The sequence below is a fragment of the Chionomys nivalis genome, chromosome X (assembly GCF_950005125.1).
Source record: "Chionomys nivalis chromosome X, mChiNiv1.1, whole genome shotgun sequence".
Classification (NCBI taxonomy): domain Eukaryota; kingdom Metazoa; phylum Chordata; class Mammalia; order Rodentia; family Cricetidae; genus Chionomys; species Chionomys nivalis.
Genome location: NC_080112.1, coordinates 17,114,284 through 17,135,742, shown reverse-complemented (window position 1 = coordinate 17,135,742; position 21,459 = coordinate 17,114,284). Strand labels below are relative to the sequence as shown.

General features: G+C 42.4%; 1 protein-coding gene and 1 non-coding gene across 2 annotated transcripts; both read right to left on the bottom strand.

Moving 5' to 3' along the window:
• Positions 1–7,116: 7,116 nt before the first annotated feature.
• On the bottom strand, positions 7,117–16,750 carry Rbmx (RNA binding motif protein X-linked). The gene is made up of 11 exons (XM_057759379.1): positions 16,591–16,750; positions 15,300–15,431; positions 15,003–15,109; positions 14,401–14,572; positions 13,366–13,524; positions 12,718–12,832; positions 12,507–12,632; positions 12,048–12,130; positions 10,165–11,402; positions 9,183–9,267; positions 7,117–8,555 (listed from the first exon to the last, which is right to left on the bottom strand). The coding sequence occupies exons 2-9, from the start codon at positions 15,406–15,408 to the stop codon at positions 11,092–11,094; spliced, it is 1,182 nt and encodes a 393-aa protein (XP_057615362.1). The 5' UTR covers positions 15,409–15,431; positions 16,591–16,750; the 3' UTR covers positions 7,117–8,555; positions 9,183–9,267; positions 10,165–11,091.
• On the bottom strand, positions 15,178–15,252 carry LOC130868726 (small nucleolar RNA SNORD61). The gene has a single exon (XR_009056544.1). It is a non-coding gene; the product is annotated as a small nucleolar RNA SNORD61 (small nucleolar RNA).
• Positions 16,751–21,459: the final 4,709 nt, after the last annotated feature.

The following is a 21,459-nucleotide window of genomic DNA, read 5'->3' as shown; positions in this document are numbered from 1 at the left end:
GGAAAGCACGAAGCGACATCTGGGGACCCCTTATTTTTCTTCCTCTCTGAAACCCTGATTGCGATCTGCCCCGTGTCCAGTGACACTAATGTACTGTGCTCCGACTCTACTCCTGTGTGCTGTAGTCATAGAATTTCCTGGGCTGTAGTGAACACGGGGCTCCTCTCATATAGTTCGCTCGTCATACAATGTACTGGGAATGCACGTATGCACAACCATGCCCAGCTAGACTTCAAAATGAAAAAAATGTAAATGCTTATATGTTTTAAGTATCTATTATGTGTTGCGAAGATTCTCACCCATAGCTCCTAAAACCTTTCCTTGCTCTTCTCCCTTGCCTTAGGCCCTCCTAACAGCTTTACTTCTACACTCATGTAACATACATGTATGTAATTCTGTGACCTATACAAAATATAGGAGCCACAAATGAGAGAAAACATATTTGTCGCTGGGCGGTGGTGGCGCACGCCTTTAATCCCAGCACTTGGGAGGCAGAGGCAGGTGAATCTCTGAGTTTGAGACCAGCCTGGTCTACAAGAGCTAGTTCCAGGACAGGCTCCAAAGCCACAGAGAAACCCTGTCTCGAAAAACCAAAAAAAAAAAAAAAAAAAAAAAAACATATTTGTCTGAGATTGGCTTAGTTCCCTTAATGGTTATTTCCAGTCGTATCTATCTTCCTACAAATGACATGGCTGAAAAATCCCCCCTTGTGTATATATGCCACATACTTTTTATCTATTCCTCTCTCGTTGGACAACTAGGCGGATTCCATATCTTGGCCATGGTGAGCAATGCTACAGCCACATTGATTTGCAAGTATCTCTGTGATAGTTGACTTGAACTCCTTTCAGAAAATACCAAGATATGATATAGCTGGGTTATATATCCAATATATATTTTTAGTTTTTTCCTAAAATCCTCCATACTGGCTTCTATAATGGCTATTCAGGTTTACATTCCCACAATCAGTATATAAGGATTCCTTTTTTTCCTCCACATCCTTGCCAACATTTTTTTTTTTAATGAATGCCATTCTGAATAGGGTAAATGGAATCTCAACATAGTTTTGATTGGCATTTGCTAATGAGGTCACACATCTTTTCATGTTTATTGACTGAGGGGACAGATGACTCAGCAGCTGAGAGAACTGGCTGCTCTTCAAGAAGACCCAGCAAGCATATGGCAGCTCACAACCCATCTATAAGGTGATCTGACACCTTCTTCTGGGTTCATCAGACATCGGGCAAGCAAGGGGTACATCGACATAAGATACAGGCAAAAAACTCAGACACATAAAATACAAATAATTTTAAAACACCAAGCTGGGGCTGGGATATTTCTCAGCACCAGCAGAATGCATGCCTCTAGAACACATGAAGCCTGGATTCAATCCCCATCACCAAATAAAACTTTGAGCATGGTAGTGCGTGTCTGAAATTCTTGTACTTGAGAGGTAGAGACAGAAGGAGAACAACTCCAAGGCCGGCCTTATGAGATCCTGCCTAAAAAACTAAGTCAAGCAAACGATGGTGACTCATGCCAATAATCTCAGCACATGGGAGGCAAAAGCAGAGGAGGGAGGGTGACCAGAAGCCAGCCTGGTCGACAACAACACATTCCAGGCCAGACTGGGCTACTTAGTGCAACTCTGTCTTGAAATACCTCATTGAGCCAAACCAAATAGACTGAAGCTACAACTCAGCTGTAGAATGTACAAAGCTACAGGTAAATCCCACCCCAAAACACATAGAATGTAAAAGGCTCAGCTCGTGAAGTGATCAAGTCTTAGGTTACACCAAAGATGCTACCATTAACTAAAAAACAAGAGACTATGAAATACAGTCTGACAAGGGCTAGTATTCCAGGTGTGGACCACCATGCCTGCTGAAAGCGCATGTTAGTCCACAGCTAAGGGATTGGATAATGTACAGGAAAAGAATGGGGCAGGGACATACATCATTCAGTTGGTAGAGTCCTGCGCTCACGTGCAAAATGTCCTGGGTTCCATCCCTAGCACCACATAAACTAGCCATAGTGGTGATACATGTTTGGAATACAGCACTTGGGAAATATGAGCAGAGTTTAAGGTCAGCCTAGGCTCTGGGATAGCTTTAAGACGTGGGCTCACTTATGTAGCCCTGGCTAACACTATGTAGACCAGGCTGGCCTCAAACTTACAGAAATTTATCTGGGATTAAGTGCTGGGATTTAAAAATATATAATCACCATGCCTGGCCATAACATCTTCATAAAAAACTTAGTTACATAGATGGAAACATTTTCTAATTCGGCTTTATGCTTTTTTTTTAACTGCCTCTGATGCCAAATTCACTTTACTCTGATTCCATGAAAATGAATTCTGGCCTTTTGCCAGCTGGCACGCTTGGAGGTCTTATTAGTGAAGTATTAGGAAGCCATTCTAGGACTTGGTTTTGCTTCCTCATCCCACAGCACGGACATCTCTAGCCCGAGGAGCCTGTCTGGGTTGTGCTCCGACAGGGCACTCGTGGTCTGGACTCCATAATAGCTTCCTCAGAAACACTTCTAGGCAGTTTTTACAGTTGAGTACTCTGGCAGGCTGCTTCCTTCTGTTCGCCCAGCAGCTGGAGGCTAGATTTCAGTAGGTTCAGTGTGGTGCCAGTACCTGCTTAAACATTTAACAAGTCCCAGCCATACTGCTCCAGGTTCTGATTTCTCTGAAGTAGGTGGTGAGACTTTTCTAGACTAGTCCTGCAGGAGTTTCTGAAGACTACAAAGGTAGGGGGTCTCCCATGGGTAGGCTAATCTCGGCCCTAGCACTAGTAATTAGCGTAATGTTGTGCTTGTTATTCTGTCCAGCCCGCCTATATTCCTTAGCTTCCTTTACTCCCACTACTCCTACCTATTAAAGAATTCTTTATATTAAATTTTTCTTGAACAAAATACTATGTCTTATCGTTCCTCAAATCCAGCCTGATAATGAATTAGTATCGAGAAAATCTTAGAGAGGCAACTCAAGAGATAAACCCGCAATAGCATATGGGGACTGTTAACTAAATGCCTTCAGTCTGAGCAGTGCTCTTTGCAGATGGAAAGGGAGCAGCTAGCAATGTCTGGCAGGCAGGAACATCATAATCAAGCGACATTTTGTGACTCAAAGGACCAACTGACACAAATGTTTGAAATCCCAAGTGACTGCTGCACTGTGGTGGCAGAAGAGATGACCTTCAAAACAGGGACTGGGCAAGCTCAAGTGTACCAAGTGCCAGCACAAGTTGCTTTGGGACTCAGAGGGCTTCCCCATGGATCTACAAAGCTTATTTCTTAGAACCTTATGATGGATACTGCTGAATAACAGCTGGGCAGAATTCTGAATATGACAACTGAATCTTATGACGTCTCTCATGTGACAGGTCTCTCACATGACAGAGCACTGAAGCTTGGACCCCTCCCAGCAGAAGCTGAAGCAGCTTGCCCTACAGTCTGTAGAAATAAGCCTTCTGCTTAAACACCACAGACAGTTGTGCCCGGATGATTCTTTGACACATACTACCTTCCTCTACATTAACTACAACCACATTCAATGAGCACTAGGCTCACAGCCAGGGTCAAATGTCAGCATGATCTGAGCATGCACAGGCACACAACCTGAGGGCTTAGGAATCAAGCTGAAAAGAAGGCGTAGGCAAAATATGGCAGAGTATTATCAGCATGGAATAAACGCTGCACTCTAATCTGAAGCGATGGACTAGATTCCTATTTGCCCTCTGGGTAAACCTCTCAAGTATAGGTGGCAAACAGTTTATAAGGAACAAGAGATACCCAGTACTATAAATTAATGTAATCTAAAGTAATTAATCTAAAGTATACATGCAAAGCTTCCATAGAGGACTGGGGCTCTAACTTGGTAGAGTACTTGCCTAGCACTGAGTTCTATTCCTAGACTTTATAAACTGGCTGTGGTAGTATAATCCAAGCACACTAGAGGGGAAAGAAGAGGGAGGAATCAACAGTTCAAGGTCAGCCTGTGTTAAGTAAAATCTTATTTCAAAAAATGTCAGTAAGAGGGCTAGGCCAGGCGTGGTGGCACACACCTTTAATCCCAGAAGACAGATCTGTCTTTGAGGCCAACCTGGTCTACAGAACCTGTCTCAAAAAACAAACAACAAAACCAACAAATATTTAATAAGCTCTTACACAAATGACGTATATTGTATTAAAATAGTGGCTAATGGGGAACTGAGCGGAGCAGAGCACAAACGGAATGAGAACCCTATGTCAACTAATTGTAGCATGCTAACACCACGGAGCATGACTAAGCCAGAAGAAAAGCCTCAGCTGGTGAGAATATTCAGTCCCTGACAAAAGGGTAATCTCACACAAGATACTGGGTCCCTCCTGCAAAGCCCAGTCCTGAAAATAAAACAAGAGGGAAGTCGATGGAAAATAAGAAAATTTAATAATTATGTCAAGTGGTGGTGTACACCTTTAATGCCAGCACTGGGGAGGCAGGGGCCGGAGAGGCTAGACTACAGAGTGAGTCCCAGGAGAGCCAAGGCTACACAAGGAAACTGTCTCAAAAAAAACAAAACAACAAAAAAAAACCCAACAATGTAGCATTTACTATAAACTTAAACTTAGCACAGGAACTCAATCATTTCCACCAACCCGCTTTCAAGTCATCAATCAACTCCAGCTTAACTTCTCCCATATTCCACGAGTGGTAAGGCTGAAGCTGGAATTTAAACTCACTGAGAAAAGCCTAGAGACAGGTAATGCAGACTCCAGGGTGGAGAAGGTTACCTACAATGAACACCACTCACCACTGCGGACATAGGTGTCCGGGAAGGAATCTTTGCAGAGGTGTACTGTCCCCAATTTAGTGTTGGGATAAGCACTTTACTTCGTCACCACTGTAAGACAGCAAGCAGAACTGTCACGTCACAGTAGCACTGAATCATGGAGTGTGTTACGTGGGTAGTCGTACAGGTCACACAGAAAAGCCCAATCTTATACCCTCAGGCACTGGGGTGTGTATATCCTTCAAGGCAAGGATCTGTTGGAGCCTTCCTTAGGGAAAAAGATTCTGTCAGGCACAGATCTCAGATTTATAAAACATATGAAGACATACTTTTAGAAATCATTTCTATGGTTCATTAAAATGTATTTTTTTAAATCTGAGGCTGCGGTATGCAGGTACCACAAGGCACACGTGCTGGTCTGGAAACTTGCAGGAGTCCAGTCTCTTACATGTGGATCCTGAGGACCAAACACAGGTTGTCTTGATGGCAAAAGCACCTTTACCCCTGAGCCATCTTTACAGGTTTTTTTTTTTTTTTTTGAGATCAAGTCTCATGTAGGCCAAGTTGGCATACATCACCATGCCTAATCTATACGGTGCCTGGGTCTGAACCCAGGACTGTACATGTTAAGCAGGCTGAGTGTAGATCTTGAATATAGATGTGGAAAAGAGGGATGTGATGCAAAGTAACTAGAAAGGAGACTATGAGGGGAAATAGATCTTAAGTAGGGTTTACTAAAAGGGGACTAGCAAGAGGGCAGCAGCGGTACAGATCCCACAATGAACTCCATTACTTCCCATGCCTATTACAAAGAACTAATTCTAAGAAATTGTTACCATGGTTCTCCAACAAACTCTCAGGGTCAAAAAGCCTTCAGAGCATACATGTAAGTCCCCTATTGAGTCGGAGTTTTACTGTGTAGCCCTGCCTGCCCCTGCCTCCAGCATCCTGGGATTAAAGGCCCGTGACCATACCCCTAGCCTAGATGCCACATTCTGACAAACAGGAGCACACACCCACTCATTTCAGGAGAGCAAAGAAAAGGGCTGGAGGGATGGCTCAATGGTTCAGAGCTCATACTGTCCTTGCGGAGGACGTGAGTTTAGATTTAACTCCAGTTCCAGGGGTCTGATGCCTGTGGCCTCCATGAGCATTGATCTGCAGGCGCACATTTACACAGTGGGGAAAGAACTTGAAGGAACTGTAAATAAGGAGCGTAGCTTTTAGGAAAAAAATCCCAGGACGGGCGGCTCCTCCTGCGCAAAGAAATCCAATTAGGTCAGATCAAACCAAATTAAAATGCTCATTGTTTTATTAAATATGTTGCTCTTGGGTGGTTGAGCACATAGCAGGGAGACTGGAAGCGGGGAGCACATGCAAACCTAGAACATGTATCTCCTCTGGGAGCCCACTTAAATACCCTGTGGGAGTGGTCAGGACCTGGCATGCTGGGATTTGGAGTCCAGACCAATGCAACTCCCAGGCCAGGGGGCTGGGATGGATGCCAGGGGCTGGGGCTATGCTCCAGACTTAACAGTAGCCTTTGCAACAACACACTTAAACAAATGGCTCTCTATATTTGAAGAAATACATTCAACTTTCCTATCTCATGCTATAAAAATTGATTCAGAAAGTGTTATCCCCGTAACAAAACCTAAAACTACAGGACACAGTCCCACAGAACAGAGTAGATTGGCTGGCCGGCAGTCACAGGGATCCCTCTGTCTCTATCCCCTGAGCATTAGGAATACAAGGGAACCTCCATTCAGAGCTTTTTACTTGATTTCTGGAGATGGAGCTCAGGTTCCCATAGTTTGACCAGGTCATTAACTATGTTTGCCAATTAAGTTTTCTGCTACCCTTAAAGTTATACTTCACAGAAAGTTAAACTAGAAACCTCCCACACAGAAGCTTATCATTATGGGTTGGTTCCTATTAGCATCACTAAAGGACAATTTCTTACTGACCCATCCTTACCCTTGCCCCTACCCATCCAAGATATGCAGGAAATCAAGGTAGAAGCCACAGGGGAAATTCTTCGGTGTGATAGGTCTCTCATTTCACTTTTAGGTTAAGGACTAAACAATATCATCTGAATGACCATGTTTATCTAAGGTTAACTCATCACAATAAAGGAAGGCCAGTGGTCTGCCCACCTCAGGGACTCTGGGTGGCCCCTTACATTAAGTATCAGCAGTGCCCTAGAACTCAAACTTAGGGAAGAAAATTAAGAAAGAAAAGAAAGAAACAAACACCGGAAAGCCTAAAATGAATTTCTACCTCAAAAGTGTTAAAAAAAAAAAAAAAAAAGAACCCAACACCACAAAGATACATGTTCAAGTTTTATTGGGGTGCAATACAAAATATCCAAGTACCAAATAAACCACACTTCCTTCCTGTATTATTCAAATTCCTTTATGACTAGTGGATAGCCAGAAGAATCAAGAACTTTTTTTTTCAAATTATAGATTTTAGGCCCTTGGGTCTGTAAACTCTAATTTGTCAAAAAGTTCTCTTGATAATTTCTACCCACTCCTTACTTTGAATTTAGCATTTATATTAACTGTAGTATTCCCTATACTAAACTATCTTTAAGAAACTCTAAAAAGCCGGGCGGTGGTGGCGCACGCCGTTAATCCTAGCACTCGGGAGGCAGAGGCAGGCGGATCTCTGTGAGTTCGAGGCCAGCCTGGTCTACAAAGGGAGTTCCAGGACAGGCTCCAAAGCTACAGAGAAACCCTGTCTCGAAAAACCAAAACAAGAAAAAAGAAACTAAAAAATGTAAATAAAAAAAAAATGCTCGAGAGCCAAAAGGTCTTGACGGAAGTGCCTACTCAAGGAATCGTCCGAGTATGAAAGGCTTGAGAGATGTTCTTCAAAGTACAACTACTGAAATTCACTCAGTGACCTCATCTGATGAGAAATGTGACCAGTGGGGTTTTAAAATTTTGGATCATTCTCCCTAATCATAATAGCACTAGATAACTCTGTAAGAAAAATCTCAGAAGTTGAGTTTATTCCTTTAACCCTACAACTAACTCAAGCTGCTTCCTTTGAGAACATCAACACTTGCATTACTAGCGCTTAGTTTCCAAAGTGATGAACTAGAGCTGTATCATGATTTGTTTCCAAGACTCACATCTGAGGGTAAACTACCGTGACCTTGTGACTTATATTTGTTTTCAATTGCTTTCCACGATCCGAACAATGTTTCAAATTTTTACTTTCATTTTGCGGCACTGCTCCTCCCCCTTCTAAGTTTTCTAGGACAAGTGAGTATTTTTCCCGATACAGTTAATTCCCCAATGGTTTACTCGCTGAAAGTCAGACATGAGTGGACAAAGTTATCACGGAAGCATCAGGTTTCTGACTGAGTGTTCCTTTCCTGTGTGTGCTTCTAGGGGTTGATCGCTAGGCTTCACTGGTATTTAGGACAAGCATGCCACCATTGAGTTACAGTCCCGGCTAATTCAATTTTCCGACAGTCAGTGATCATCAGCAGAGTTGCCCCATTACTTTGCCTAAACTATTGAATCTACACAAAGAGCCATGAGAACTTCTTGGGTAGGTACCTCCACTTACCAATTTGTCTCCCTCTCTTCATTTGGTCAGTTTTAAGCAATCACCACTCCCTAACTAAGGTCTAACCAACACTGATGCCTCCCTCCCTTGAGGACAGGAAAACCCTATATTGCCTGTACCAAACCAATTCTGACGGGCACTGGGTATGTAACTGCTGCAGCTTAGCCTCAGCTCTCCTCTGCTTCAACAACTCTGCAAAAAAAGCATGTGATCAAATTACAGAGTATTTCACACCGCAAAGTACTTCAACCCGCTCTCCTCCTTCAGTGCGCACAACTTGCTCTCTCCTGTCTAAGTATTAGCTCTAAAGTGCCAGCTTCAAAATGTGCCCATATTCATTACAATTACCATAGGCATCAGCACTGTAATAGGAAAATCAGATACCCTGCCACACTGTGCCCACGACATTCAGAAGTTGCAGTGGCAGCCGTATCACTAACCAGCCCATTAAAAACAAGCAGGCACTGACAGCATGCATGCAATTCATACAACACTGCTCACACAGGAAACCATGAACTAGACGGCTCTTTCCACAATAACTGTTGCAGGCAAAGAGCTGGTGCTAGCTAATTCAGAAACAGCTAGAAGTACCATCATATACGGGTACTCTAGTTAGTGAGCATACATCTATATACCTTCACTCAAAATGCATGTGCTCGGTTTTCAGTGACAAAACAATTTCATCCTCATGCCCAGAGTTGAGCATTAGCTCTGTTTATACACAATTTAGGAGTCGAAAAATACTTGCTAATGCCATAGCCACACAATGACAAAGCTACAGTGTTTAAACCTTTAAGAATACTCCTTTCAAACACTTACCTGAGCATTTGACTTTTTCTTCCGGCCAGCTTAATCTGCTGTGAACCAATCAGCACTCCGTGACAGTATGACCATTGGGTTCAACCTGCAAAAATTACATAAATGAAAGCTAGTTATTTCTCTAAAGGAAGATCTTAAACACTTGCCTATAACTGCCCCTTTTATCCCAGAGAGAACAGGCAAGTTCAGACTTGTAGCTTAATGCATCATTTCACGTTCTACTACTTGTCTTAATTGGTGGAAGGTTCACTGGCTTGGGATGGACTGGAATGGCTTAAATGGTTAAGTCGCATGGCTTATGGATTCTCATTCTTTTCCAATGGTGCACTGCCACGTTAAATCCATAAGTTGAACTGACAAAACATTTGAAGGAATAAAGTGCAGTCTAAGGATTTTTAGTTGGAGGTCTTCAAGTTTACTACATTCAAGAGCATCTTTTTTTCAACTTCATGGCTGGACCTGGGTCATGCTGCCTCAGGTTTTTGCTTTTTTAAAGACCACTTGCAAAAGATTTTTTTTCTCCATACACTGTAGTTTCATAGAACTAAAACAAGTCAGGCATCCAACTAAAGGTCAAGTTTGCAATGGCTTATAGGGGCCAGAGACGGGGACCCCAATCCTAAGCCATTTCTTACATTGACTAAAAAACTAATTTGAAAAAAAGTCAAAACGTGAAGCATGTTTAAAGGTCTTCATCAAAAATTTGTGAAAAAAATCACCCCCTCCCAATTCCCAGATTGCTATTGATAAACAACAGCTGCATTAATGCCTTTAAGTCTCATACATGCTTTAAAACTCCAAGTGTTGAATTTGGAAGACTTCTAGTATGCTATTGAACATTTGTGGCTTTTTTTTTCAAAAGGTTTTTTTTTAATCTAGAAGGCATTTCCATTGCCATGAAGTACAGTACCGTTCACTGTACTATGAGGAAGGTAAGTGTTCAATTTCGACTTAGACGGAAAAACTAGTTTGCTTTGCTTACCATCTTTGCTGTTTCACAGGCATTTGGTGCTTTAAATCTGATGTGGAATGCGGATAGATTCACTTTTTAGAAGTCATAAGCCTTTAGGAAGTTGGAGATAACTTCATTGCTTATCTATTTTCTCCTTTGCAATCAAGCTGTTCCTTTAAAAGTGAGACACTACAGAGTTGCAAAAATTTGAAACAGTAAGAGCAAGCATCGTTTCTGCAGCTTCATGGTTGGTTTTGGCCAAACGTTTTATTTAGTATTCTGTAGTTGTTTAACACACACTTAAATGGTCTTACTAGGGGAGGGGAATAAGGGAGGTTCTTGTAGATTCCCAAGGAAATGTCAGAAAAGCAAAATATGGCCAGCATCCATTTGCTTTTTGGGGTTTCTGGGCAAGTAGCACATTCTTAGGCATCTGGTCTCAGGTTTTTTTTTTTTTTTTTTTTATACTGTCATCATTGAGATTTCAGTTGGAAGACATCCTGAGATCCTGAAATCCTAAGAGGAGCACACCCAACCAACCCGCTCTAACAGATAGCTTGTCTGCAAAGGCAGGCAGGGCGATTCATCGCTCAGCAGAACAAAGGCCATCTAGATGGCTTAGGTTTGTGGAAAATCTTAGGATTGCTTTTCTCGGTTACTGAGAAAAATCAGGAGTGGCCTTCAGGGACACGTTTACTTGAAAAATCACAACACTAGTACAAGTCAAGGCTTACACATTTAACAATTGCTTGTTGAAAGCAACTCATAATATCAAATAAAATTAAACACGTCTTACTTTTTCCCTCACAAGAACATAAAAATTAAGGGGAACAGGAAATTTTAAAAAGGTAACACAACTTTTCCTTTTAGTAGTCCTTGGGTACTTTATGACAGAAAGGTTCCATTTTTGTTTGTTTCTTTGAATGGGGACTTTTGGTCCAAAAGTTTTGTTTGTTCCTAGTATCTGCTTCTGCCTCCCCCTCTATCAGATCGGCTTCCTCCACGGCCACCACCTCTTGGTGCTCCGCGGCTTGAACTGCTGTAGGAATCACGTGGAGGAGGGTAGCCCCTTTCCATAGAAGGGGGAAGCCCTCGTTCTTGTCTGCCAACGCGATCACGACCACTTGAGTAGAGATCACTTCGGCTGCTTGAGTAACTGTCTCGACTTCCACCATATCCGTCACGTGAGCTGCTGTAATCATCATAGCGACTGCTTCCACCATAAGATGGCGGGGGCCCTCGTGTAGGTGGAGCACTACGTGAGTTACCTGCAGGGTCAATGGTCAGGTAATATGGCAACACTATAAATTGTATATATACAACATTTAAATCTGAATTTACAGAATTCTTGTATTATAAGTTTACTTTCTCAACTGGGAAGTTTTAAACTGTACCATTGCTGGCCATAAGAGGGAACTGCTCATCTGCTGAGATACGGAAATGGATTGAGTTTAATGTTTGTTTGAAAAGACTGAAGACGTTGTGTATTTCAAGAGGACATTCCAGACAGCTTGTTATTTTATAGTAGACACTCAGCCACTTTCCAGTGATAAGTTGCAATTTTGAACTGTTGAGTTTCCTTCATATTGCAATGGTAAATATTTGATCTTGTTAATAAATTTTTTTAAAAATTGTATTTTCACTGTTGAGGGAAAACACATAAGGCTGCCAATTTAAGCAAGCAAAATCCCCTCCAAAGCAAGCGAACAGCCTCAAACGAAAAGAAACAAAAACGAAACAAGGAAAGAACCAAAAAGTCCTTCACAAAACTAGGAAAAGCCCAGCTGATAAAGTTACCCCTTGAAAGCAAGCAAAGGTCCCTTTAAAAGCAAGCACCACGCAGCCTATTAATCCAGCTCATGAACCTAAAACCTCAAGCTGGTGATATTTAAGATCCTTAACCGGCATCTTACCATAACTCTCATATGAATCTCTGTAGGACCCTCCACTTGGATGATCTGAATAGTCACGATCCCGGCCATATCCATCTCTATCACTAAATAAAAAGCAATTTTAATTAAAAATATGTATATTTCATCTAAGTTACATGTTTATTTTCTAATATAAATGTAATAAATACACTCTAAAAGTTCCCCCAAATCCTTAAAAAGTAGAACTGTCAAACTGTTCATTTTTTAGCTCTCCATAACTGTGAGCATGAGGAGACATGTTCCTGTCATGATGACCCTGCAGGGGTCAGAAGTCAACTTTGGGGCCCTCTTCTCCCCCTTTCACCTTGCCATGGCTTTCAAGGCAGAGACTGGCTTGCAGGGCTTACTTGGGAGGTGCTTTTAACAGCCGAGTCACCTGCCATGCCCTGGAGGCACGAGTTTTACAGCAAATACTTACAAACCAAGCAAGTAGTTGCTTACCTATAGCCTCTGGATGGGTAGTCATCACGTGAACTGGAATGGCCATAATCACGGTAAGTATAATCTCTTGGTGGTGGTGCGTAATCTCTTGCATCACGAGAACTTGGATAGTCTCTGCTTGAATAGCTACAGAAAGAGAATTTGGGTTATGCCTCTGACATGCTCTCGTTGAACACTAATTCTTCACAAAAGAAACTGCACTGTCTGTTACCTGTCTTTAGTGGAATATCCATCATCTCTTGGGGACAAATAAACATCTCTGCGAGAGGGAAGGGGCTCCCTTCGTGGCGGGCCTCCATAACTATCTCTTCCACGTGACACGGGAGCTTAGAGGAGAAAAAACATCAAAATCTAGCCATTAAAAAACTAAAGTGTGAATATTACACTCAGGCTGGACAAGACAGCGGTTTAATCAAATATCCTATGTAGCTAAAACAGGAAGCTTCCTAGTCACATAATTTCAATGCTCATTAATTATGAATATGAGATTAAATGGAATCCGTAAATCAGTCTTAAGCATAAGCATTAAAACTATTCATGTGTGTACGGTGGGGGAATATGCACGCTGTGATGCAAATGCAGGCCAGAGGACAACTTGTCTCAGTTTTGCCCGTGAATGGGGGATTGGATTCAAGTTCTTGCGCCTGACTAGCAGCAAATGTTTTTAACCCACTGAGCTAGCTGTCTCACTGGCCAAGCATTTAAAACAACAAAAATAAAAAACAGGGTCTCCCCATGTAGGTCTTAAATCCATGCCAATCCTATCTTCCCCAGTGCTAAGACTGGACATGCACCACCATACCCGGCTTCAGCATAGTGCCATGGGGGCAGCACAGATTGCAATGCATGCAACAATTACCTCTTCCTCCCAGCCCACTGCTGCTACGAATTGGCCCTGAAGGTGCTGATCTTTTAGGGGGAGGAGCCCCGCTTCGTGGTGGTGGTGGTGGTCCTCTTTTAACTGGAAGAGGTCCCCTCGAAGAACTCATGGTAAAATTCATGGAATAGCCACCATCATCTACATTAGAATAGAAAGACATTTCATTAACACAATACTCAAGAACAAACCATTAACACTCAAGAAGACTAAGAACTATTTGCCTCCGTGGAAAAAAAACACAACCCAACGAATTATGTGCATCATTTTCTTTTCTTTTTCGGTTTTCCGAGACAGGGTTTTTCTCTCTAGCTTTGGAGCCTGTCCTGGAACTAGCTCTTTTAGACCAGGTTAGCCTCGAACTCAGAGAGATCCGCCATCTCTGCCTCCCAAGTGCTGGGATTAAAGGCAGGCGCCACCACTGCCTAGCAAACATCTTTTCTGCTTAGTGGGAGAGGCTAGGTTTATTTTCCATTGGGCAAGATCAAGCATAACAAGAGTTCAGGACCAGCCTGAATTAACAAGGGAGACACTGTTTCCAAAATCCAGAAGTCCTGCAGACTAGGAAAAGAAGTCCCAATCCTGCTCGTCATTTTTTTTTCCTTAAGTAAGACTATTTGGCCCATAGGTTTAACTCTAATCCAGGCCTCCCATATTTTCAAGTCATGAACACTACACTAATAACGGAGTGAGCAGTGTCCATTTCAAAGGCAGCTCTCAGCCTGTGGATTGTGATCTTAGAAGTTCAACAACCCTTTCACAGTGATCACATATCAGATATTCTGTATATCAGATAGTTACATTACAATGCGCAACAGTAGCAAAATTAGTTACAAAGTAGCAATTAAATAACGGTATGGTGGGGGGGGGTCACCACAACATGAGTAACTGTATTTAAGGGTCTCAGCATTAGGAAGGTTGAGAACTACTGTTTTAGCCTTTCAAAAAGAAAGACCCAGGTGTGGGTCTCCAGCTTTCAACTTAAATATCAAGCCTGAGTTCCAATCAAATCATTACCCATGTGTCCTCCACGTGAGGGGGGTCCTCTAGTTCCTCCGCTTCCTCCTCTTCCTCCTCGAAGACCTCTGGGAGGGCCTCTGCTTCTTGGAGGTGGAGGTAGTCCACGCCTACTACTTTCAAATGATGGTTTGGTGGCTTGCTCCACCTTGATGGCTTTTCCATCTAAGGACTATTTAAAAAAAAAAAAGTAAATTTTATCAAGATTTAGAAGAAACTGAGAAACTCTTGTTAGGCATATAATGCTTACCATTTGCTACAAACTTTGGTTGTGAACTCACAATAAAAGTCACAATAGAGACTTGGTCTTTTGTTCCGCACTCGGGAGGCAGAAGCAGGAGGACCCGCTGGTCTATATATATATAGTCAAGACTACAGAGATGACCCCCCCACACCCCCGCTCCACTTACTGAACAAAAAACAATACAATACAATTCAGGATAGTACTACTAATGGCTACGATCAAGTCTCTGGTTATACACACATAAAACGAAAATTCCAAAGCTGCTCTGGACCCATGCTTGGACAACAGTATTTTTGTCAGTAGGAAATTAGTTACTGTTGTCACCATGAAACCCCTTTTTATTAAGAGACAACCATACCTTGCCATTCATATCTCTGGCAGCATCCTTTGCGTCTGCTGGGCTTTCGAATGTGACAAAAGCAAATCCTCTTGACTTGTTGGTTTCTCTGTCCTTCATCAAAAGCACTAAAACGGAGGGGGGAGGCAGTTAGTTTCCTTCAAACCAAAATAACCGGAGCAACTTTACAAAAAGCAAGCTCAGAACTTCTTAGAGGACAAAACATATTATCATGTCAGATCATCATCAGTCGATTCAAATTCATCACAGCTTGTCTTCTCATTATAACAATATAGCATATAATTTTAGATAACTCACCTTCCACTATCCGTCCATACTTGCCAAATACTGCTTCAAGGGCTTTCTCATTTGTCTCTGTATTGAGCCCACCAATAAAGAGCTTCCCTGGGCGATCTGCTTCAACCATTTTTCCTTCCAACCGATAGGAGGCTGCTGAAAAATAATATTATCATCTCTGGAGAAAGTTCCCTAAGTTTACTGAACAGCTTAATCGCGGCTCGTGCTTCATTAAAACCTTTATTCCTTCGTAACTAAAGACTCCGATAACCCTCCAGAACAGTAGAAAACCAACTGAAATACTTTTGGTCAACAGTGCAATGAAGTTTTCATTAACCAGCTTAAAGGGGCCTGCCTAATTAGCCAATCCTCTTCCTCTGCCCGGGCTGCTTTTAGTTAATGAACTGCTTTTCAACACCTGAAAAGGCAACTTTTACTTTTGAATGTATTTTACTTTATACAAGGTTGCAGCCTTAAGAGTGGCAGACATTGGCCACCACACCCGCCTATTGTATTCGTTATCTTCTAAACATTCCGTTACTTATCACCCTACTTGCTTCCCCTCCGCGAAGGGTGTAAAAAGACTTCCTATTCATTCAAGGTCATCAGCCGGCTGCACTAAGTAACGACCAAGCCCTTTTCTCGTTTAGATTTCCTAGTAAGTTTCCGCACAAAACTCCTAAGTTAGAAAACAAAGTCGCCGCAACTAACCCAACAAAGGATTGCTATCCGATTAAAAAGATAAAAGGTGCGGGAGTCACAAGATAACGGAACTCAAAATCACACACTGTTATAACTCTTTCCCTGTGCTGGCACTTAATTAAGACTCATTAAAAACCGCGTGTTAAAGACAAAATGGCGACACTTGGATACAACCCAAAAACACCAAACAACCGCCGGACAAACTAACTTTTGCCACTGACAGTGGCGGCGAAAACTCCAAATGCTTCCTCTCCTTACCGCCAGGACCAGAGAAGTTGCAGAGAAGTCCACCATCCCATCCTTGGCACAGGCGTTGTCCCGGAGCTAGCTCCGCGGTCCCTCTGCTTCCCGCCCCACCTACAAAGCTGCGCGCTGCGCCCTCCGCCCTCAGGCGACAGGCGACAGGCGACAGCCAAACCTCCTGCAGACGCGCACGCAAGATAATGGACCCCCTAGTGTGCTACTTCCACCCTGTCGGCTTTAAATAGGCTTGCACCTTTGGGCGTCTTAAAATGGCGCCTGCCACCACTATCTCCGGGAAACAAATGATCTCGAGCCCTAAGGTGACAAGGACTGTACGGAAAACCGGGCAAGGGAAGGAGGCTCCTACCCGAGGGGACGGCGACGTTTCAAGCTCCTACGAGCTCGCCGATGGAGCCTTCCAGCAGCGCAGCGCCAGTGACAGCTGCTGATTCTCGAAACGGAACAGAAATGACGCTAGGACTGCTGCGCAACGAGGGCGAACAAAGGAGACAGCAATCTTTATACTACCCGGGAACGAGGCTGAAGAACCCGGATGGAAATTAAGCTTAGAATTTGAAGCACGGAGGGAGGGAGGGGAGTGGTTCCCAGACTCTTCATTGGCCGTCTCCTGTATCACTCACTGTTTGCTCCACCTCTTTCCCGTGTCTCTTAAAGTTCTTGCCGGTGTGCAATTTTAACCATTTGCCCTGCCCCCACTCATTCTCCTCCAAGGCGCTTTTAGCTCTCTGCTAAAACGGTGCACCGGATTTATTGAATAAAAAAGTAAACGTATTGAGCGACTTAGTACGCCAAGCATGGCGCAAAACTTTTACTTTTGCATAGCATCTTAATTCCAAAAGTAATGTGAAAATGGTAGATAGTACAATGCCAATGTAGTAGAAATAGCAAACAAAGAAGTTTAGTTGCCACCCTATAACTGCCCAAATTTTCTTGCGCGATTAACTAATAAAAGGGAAGAATCTGGTAAGTAAATGTTAGGTCAAAGCAACTTGAATGGCACAGAAAAACCATCTATACAGAACAATTACTGACTACCTATTAGATCTGTATACAACCAAAAACAAGTAAGACGAAAATGTGCAACGATAGCCGGGTGCTGTCCCACGTCTTTAACCTCAGAACTCGGGACATAGAAATAGGGCATCTGTGAAGCTGTGAGTTCCATAACAACCTGGATTTGTTAGATGCTGTCTCAAAAAGACCCGGCAAAACAAAAAAAAAAAAAGGAAAAGAATGCTACCAATTATGTTTGAACTTCAAGTGAGCATTCATAATTTGTGTTTTGAGACACAGTCTCAATCAGGCTGAGGCTGGTCTTGGAACTTACAGCAGTCCTCCTGCCTCAAATTCCCAAGTACTGGGGTTACAGGCATAAACTACCATAGCAGGTTCTGATTCTAAGTTTTTATATGCCTTGTGGAGGGAAAAATACATTTTAAAACCCCTTTTCTTTCTTTCTTTCTTTCTTTCTTTCTTTCTTTCTTTCTTTCTTTCTTTTTCTTTTCTTTTCTTTTCTTTTTTTTTTTTTGTTTCTTTCTAGACAGGTTTCTCTGTGGTTTTGGAGCCTGTCCTGGAACTAGCTCTTGTAGACCAGGCTGGTCTCAAACTCACAGAGATCCGCCTGCCTCTGCCTCCCAAGTGCTGGGATTAAAGGCGTGCGCCACCACCGCCCAGCTAAAACCCCTTTTGAATCAGGGAAATTCCCTTTTTTTTTTCCTCCCTCCTCCCACCCTGTCCCTGAACAGGGTTTCTCTGTTTAACAGTCCTGGAACTTGTTCTGTAGACTCACCCAGTTGACCTAATCTCAAAGATTCACCTGTCTCTGCCTCTGAGTGCTGGGATTAAGAGACCTATGCCACTACCGCTGAGCTGGTGAGGGGGTTTTAATTTACTTACAAATTAAAAAATTCACCCTGGTGTTTTGGCTCATACCTTTAACCCCAGCACTTGGGAGGTAGAGGCAGGTGGATGTGTGAGTTTGAGGCCACCTGATCTACATATCAATTTCAATGACAGCTAGGGCTTAGTGAGACCCTGTCTCAAAACAAATCAAAATCAAACAAATAAAACCCCAATTAACAAATAGAACGAATGATCATATATTGTGGATAGTGCCAAGGGAAAGTAAACTGGATGGCTTTAGTGAACAACATTAAAGAAGAAATTTGATCAACACATCAGAAAAGCAGGTTGCGGTGGCTCATGTCTGTCATCCCTAGACTCACTAGGCTGAGGTAAGAGCATGATCACCAGTAAGGCTACATAAAGACCTCAGTCTGCCTCTGAAGTCAGAACCAAAAGCCAATCAGGGAAGATATATATACTGAAAAAGAGAACTGAAGATCGCTGATAAAGAAAATATCTGGGTCTTCTTTTCAGTTCCATTGGTCCTCCTGTCTGTTCTTATGCCAATACCAGGCTGTTTTCAGTACTGTAGCTCTGTAGTAGACTTTGAAGTCAGGGATTGTGATGCCTCCAGAAGTTCTTTTATTGCACAGGATTGTTTTGGCTATCCTGGGTTTTTTGCTTTTCCAAATGAAGTTGAGTACCATTCTTTCGAGGTCTTTGAAGAATTTTGCTGGGATTTTGATGGGCATTGTGTTGAATCTGTAGATTGCTTTTTGTAAGATTGCCATTTTTACTATATTAATTCTGGCTTTCCAAGACCATTGGAGGTCTTTCCACTTTCTGGTGTCTTCTTCAATTTCTTTCTTCAAAGATTTAAAGTTCTTGTCATGCAAGTCTTCCACTTGTTTGGTTAGAGTTACTCTGAGATATTTTATGCTATTTGTGGCTATTGTGAAGGGTGTTGATTCTCTGATTTCTTCCCCAGCCCTTTTATCATCTGTGTACAGGAAGGCTACTGATTTTTTTTTAGTTAAATTTGTATCCTGCTACATTGCTGAAAGTGTTTATGAGTTGTAGAAGTTCCTTGGTAGAATTTTTGGGATCACTTATGTAAACTATCATATCATCCACAAACAGTGAGAGTTTGACTTCTTCTTTTCTAATTTGTATCCTCTTGATCTCCCTTTGGTGTCTTATTGCTCTAGCTAGGACCTCAAGAACTATATTGAATAGATATGGAGAGAGTGGACAACCTTGTCTTGTTCCTGATTTCAGTGAAATCTCTGGGAGTTTCTCTCCATTTAGTTTGATGTTGGCTGTTGGCTTGCTGTATATTGCCTTTATTATAATTAGATATGTTCCTTGTATCCCTGCTCTCTTCAAGACCTTTATCATGAAGGGATGTTGTATTTTGTCAAATGCTTTTTCAGCATCTAATGAGATTATCGTGTGGTTTTTATTTTTCAGCTTGTTTATATGGTGGATTATGTTGACAGATTTTCATATGTTGAACCATCCCTGCATCTGTGGGATGAAGTTGTTGGACTCCAGCGTCCAAACACCGAGGAGGATTCGCCCCCAGAGACCACTTCATACACCACAGCCGATTCAAAAACATGAGGATTTTATTAATTCTGTCATGACAGGGTCCCCCAGCATTCGGGAAGCCGAGGGACCCCTGAATAGCTGGTACAGTCGACTTTTAAAGGGGCCACAGAAGCAAGGAGGGTTGTTCTTTGACTATTCTGATTGGCTTATTCGAAAGGGCTATTACCAATAATTGACTGGAGAGCTGTTGCCAGATCAGGTGAGGTAAGAGGTCATTTTGACCCCGTTTCCCAGAAGACTGAACCAAAACATACGTATATGGGTAATTGTTCAGGAACTGAGTACGTGCGAGTGTAGCTGTTAGGTCCTTGGTTCCCAGGGGAGGAGGGGAAGCACTATGGCACGGAGGCTGAGAGGATTCAGAATTGTCAAAAATGGCTTCAGGATTGTCTTAAAGTCTTACAAAGTCAACTTGATCATGGTGGATGATGGTTCTGATTTGTTCTTGGATTCGATTTGCTAGTATTTTATTTAGTATTTTGCATCAATGTTCATGAGTGAGATTGGCCTGTAATTTGGTGATCCTGCCTCCAGGGATCTCAGAATGAAGATTATTGTCTGAGAGCTGTCTCCTCCTGTCTTATATTCCTCTCTAGTACTGGGATTAAAGGCGTGCACCACCACTGCCTGGTCTGTAAGGCTGACCGACCAGTGAGGCAGTTCTCTCTGATCTTCAGGCAAGCTTTACTTGTTAAAATACAAATGAAATATCACTACATAAAACAGACTTGATTTTTTTTCCCTAATGAAGCTTATAGTCTAGTTGGGGGATGATTATTAGAAAATAAATAGAAGATAGTGGAGATTTTCTGTGAAGAAAATGAATTGGATTAACAGAATAAAACATGTATGGACTAGCTGGGTGTGGTGTGATTGCCTTTTGAGTTGCTGATTTGAATTTCACAACACATAGACAAATGCTAAACGAGCTCAACATGGTAGCACAGACTTCTAATCCCAGGGAGACAGGGAGGGTCTCTAGAAGCTCCAAAGTGGTCAGGACTACATAGAGAGACCCTGTCTCCAGAATCAAAAATGTTCAATTAATTTTGACTCTAGACTAGGTCAAAATTTCTAACAACTTCTGAAACCACCCTAATCATACTTCTGCCATTTTTGTATGACCTATTTCTGTGAAGCAACATTCTTGGCACTGACTTTTGTAAAGTAAAAATAGTGATCAACTCTGAAAACATTGGAGAGGGATGGGATTGGAGAGGGATGGGATGGGATTACATGAAACAGATTCTGTATAATTTATTATCACCACATATTCCACTTATGTACCTGTTTTTTATACTTACATACTCTTGGCCAAAAAAATAGAAGCTATTATATGGGAAGTATTTTTTAGACAGGGTTTCTCTGTATAACAGTTCTGGCTATCCTGGAACTTACTCTATAGACCAGGGTGGCCTTGAACTCAAAGAGATCTGCCTGCCTCCACCTCCCGAATGCTGGGATTAAAGGCGTGCGCCACCACCACCCTGCATGTGGGAACTTCTTTATCTTCTGACTACAAATATGCATAGGAACACAACTCTGTATCCACCCTATTTCTACTCCTCCTACCGTGTAGAATAGTACATAGTAGTTCTCAGAGTGTAATTAATGCTCCAGAACAGCATCCCCAGATCCAAAGAATCATAAAACCTGGGATTAAGGGTGAGGAAAAGGAACAGATTTTAAAGATTTATTATCTTACATTGTTTATGTTTGTGGTTTTGCCTGCAAAGAGGCCAGAAGAGGGCATTGGTTC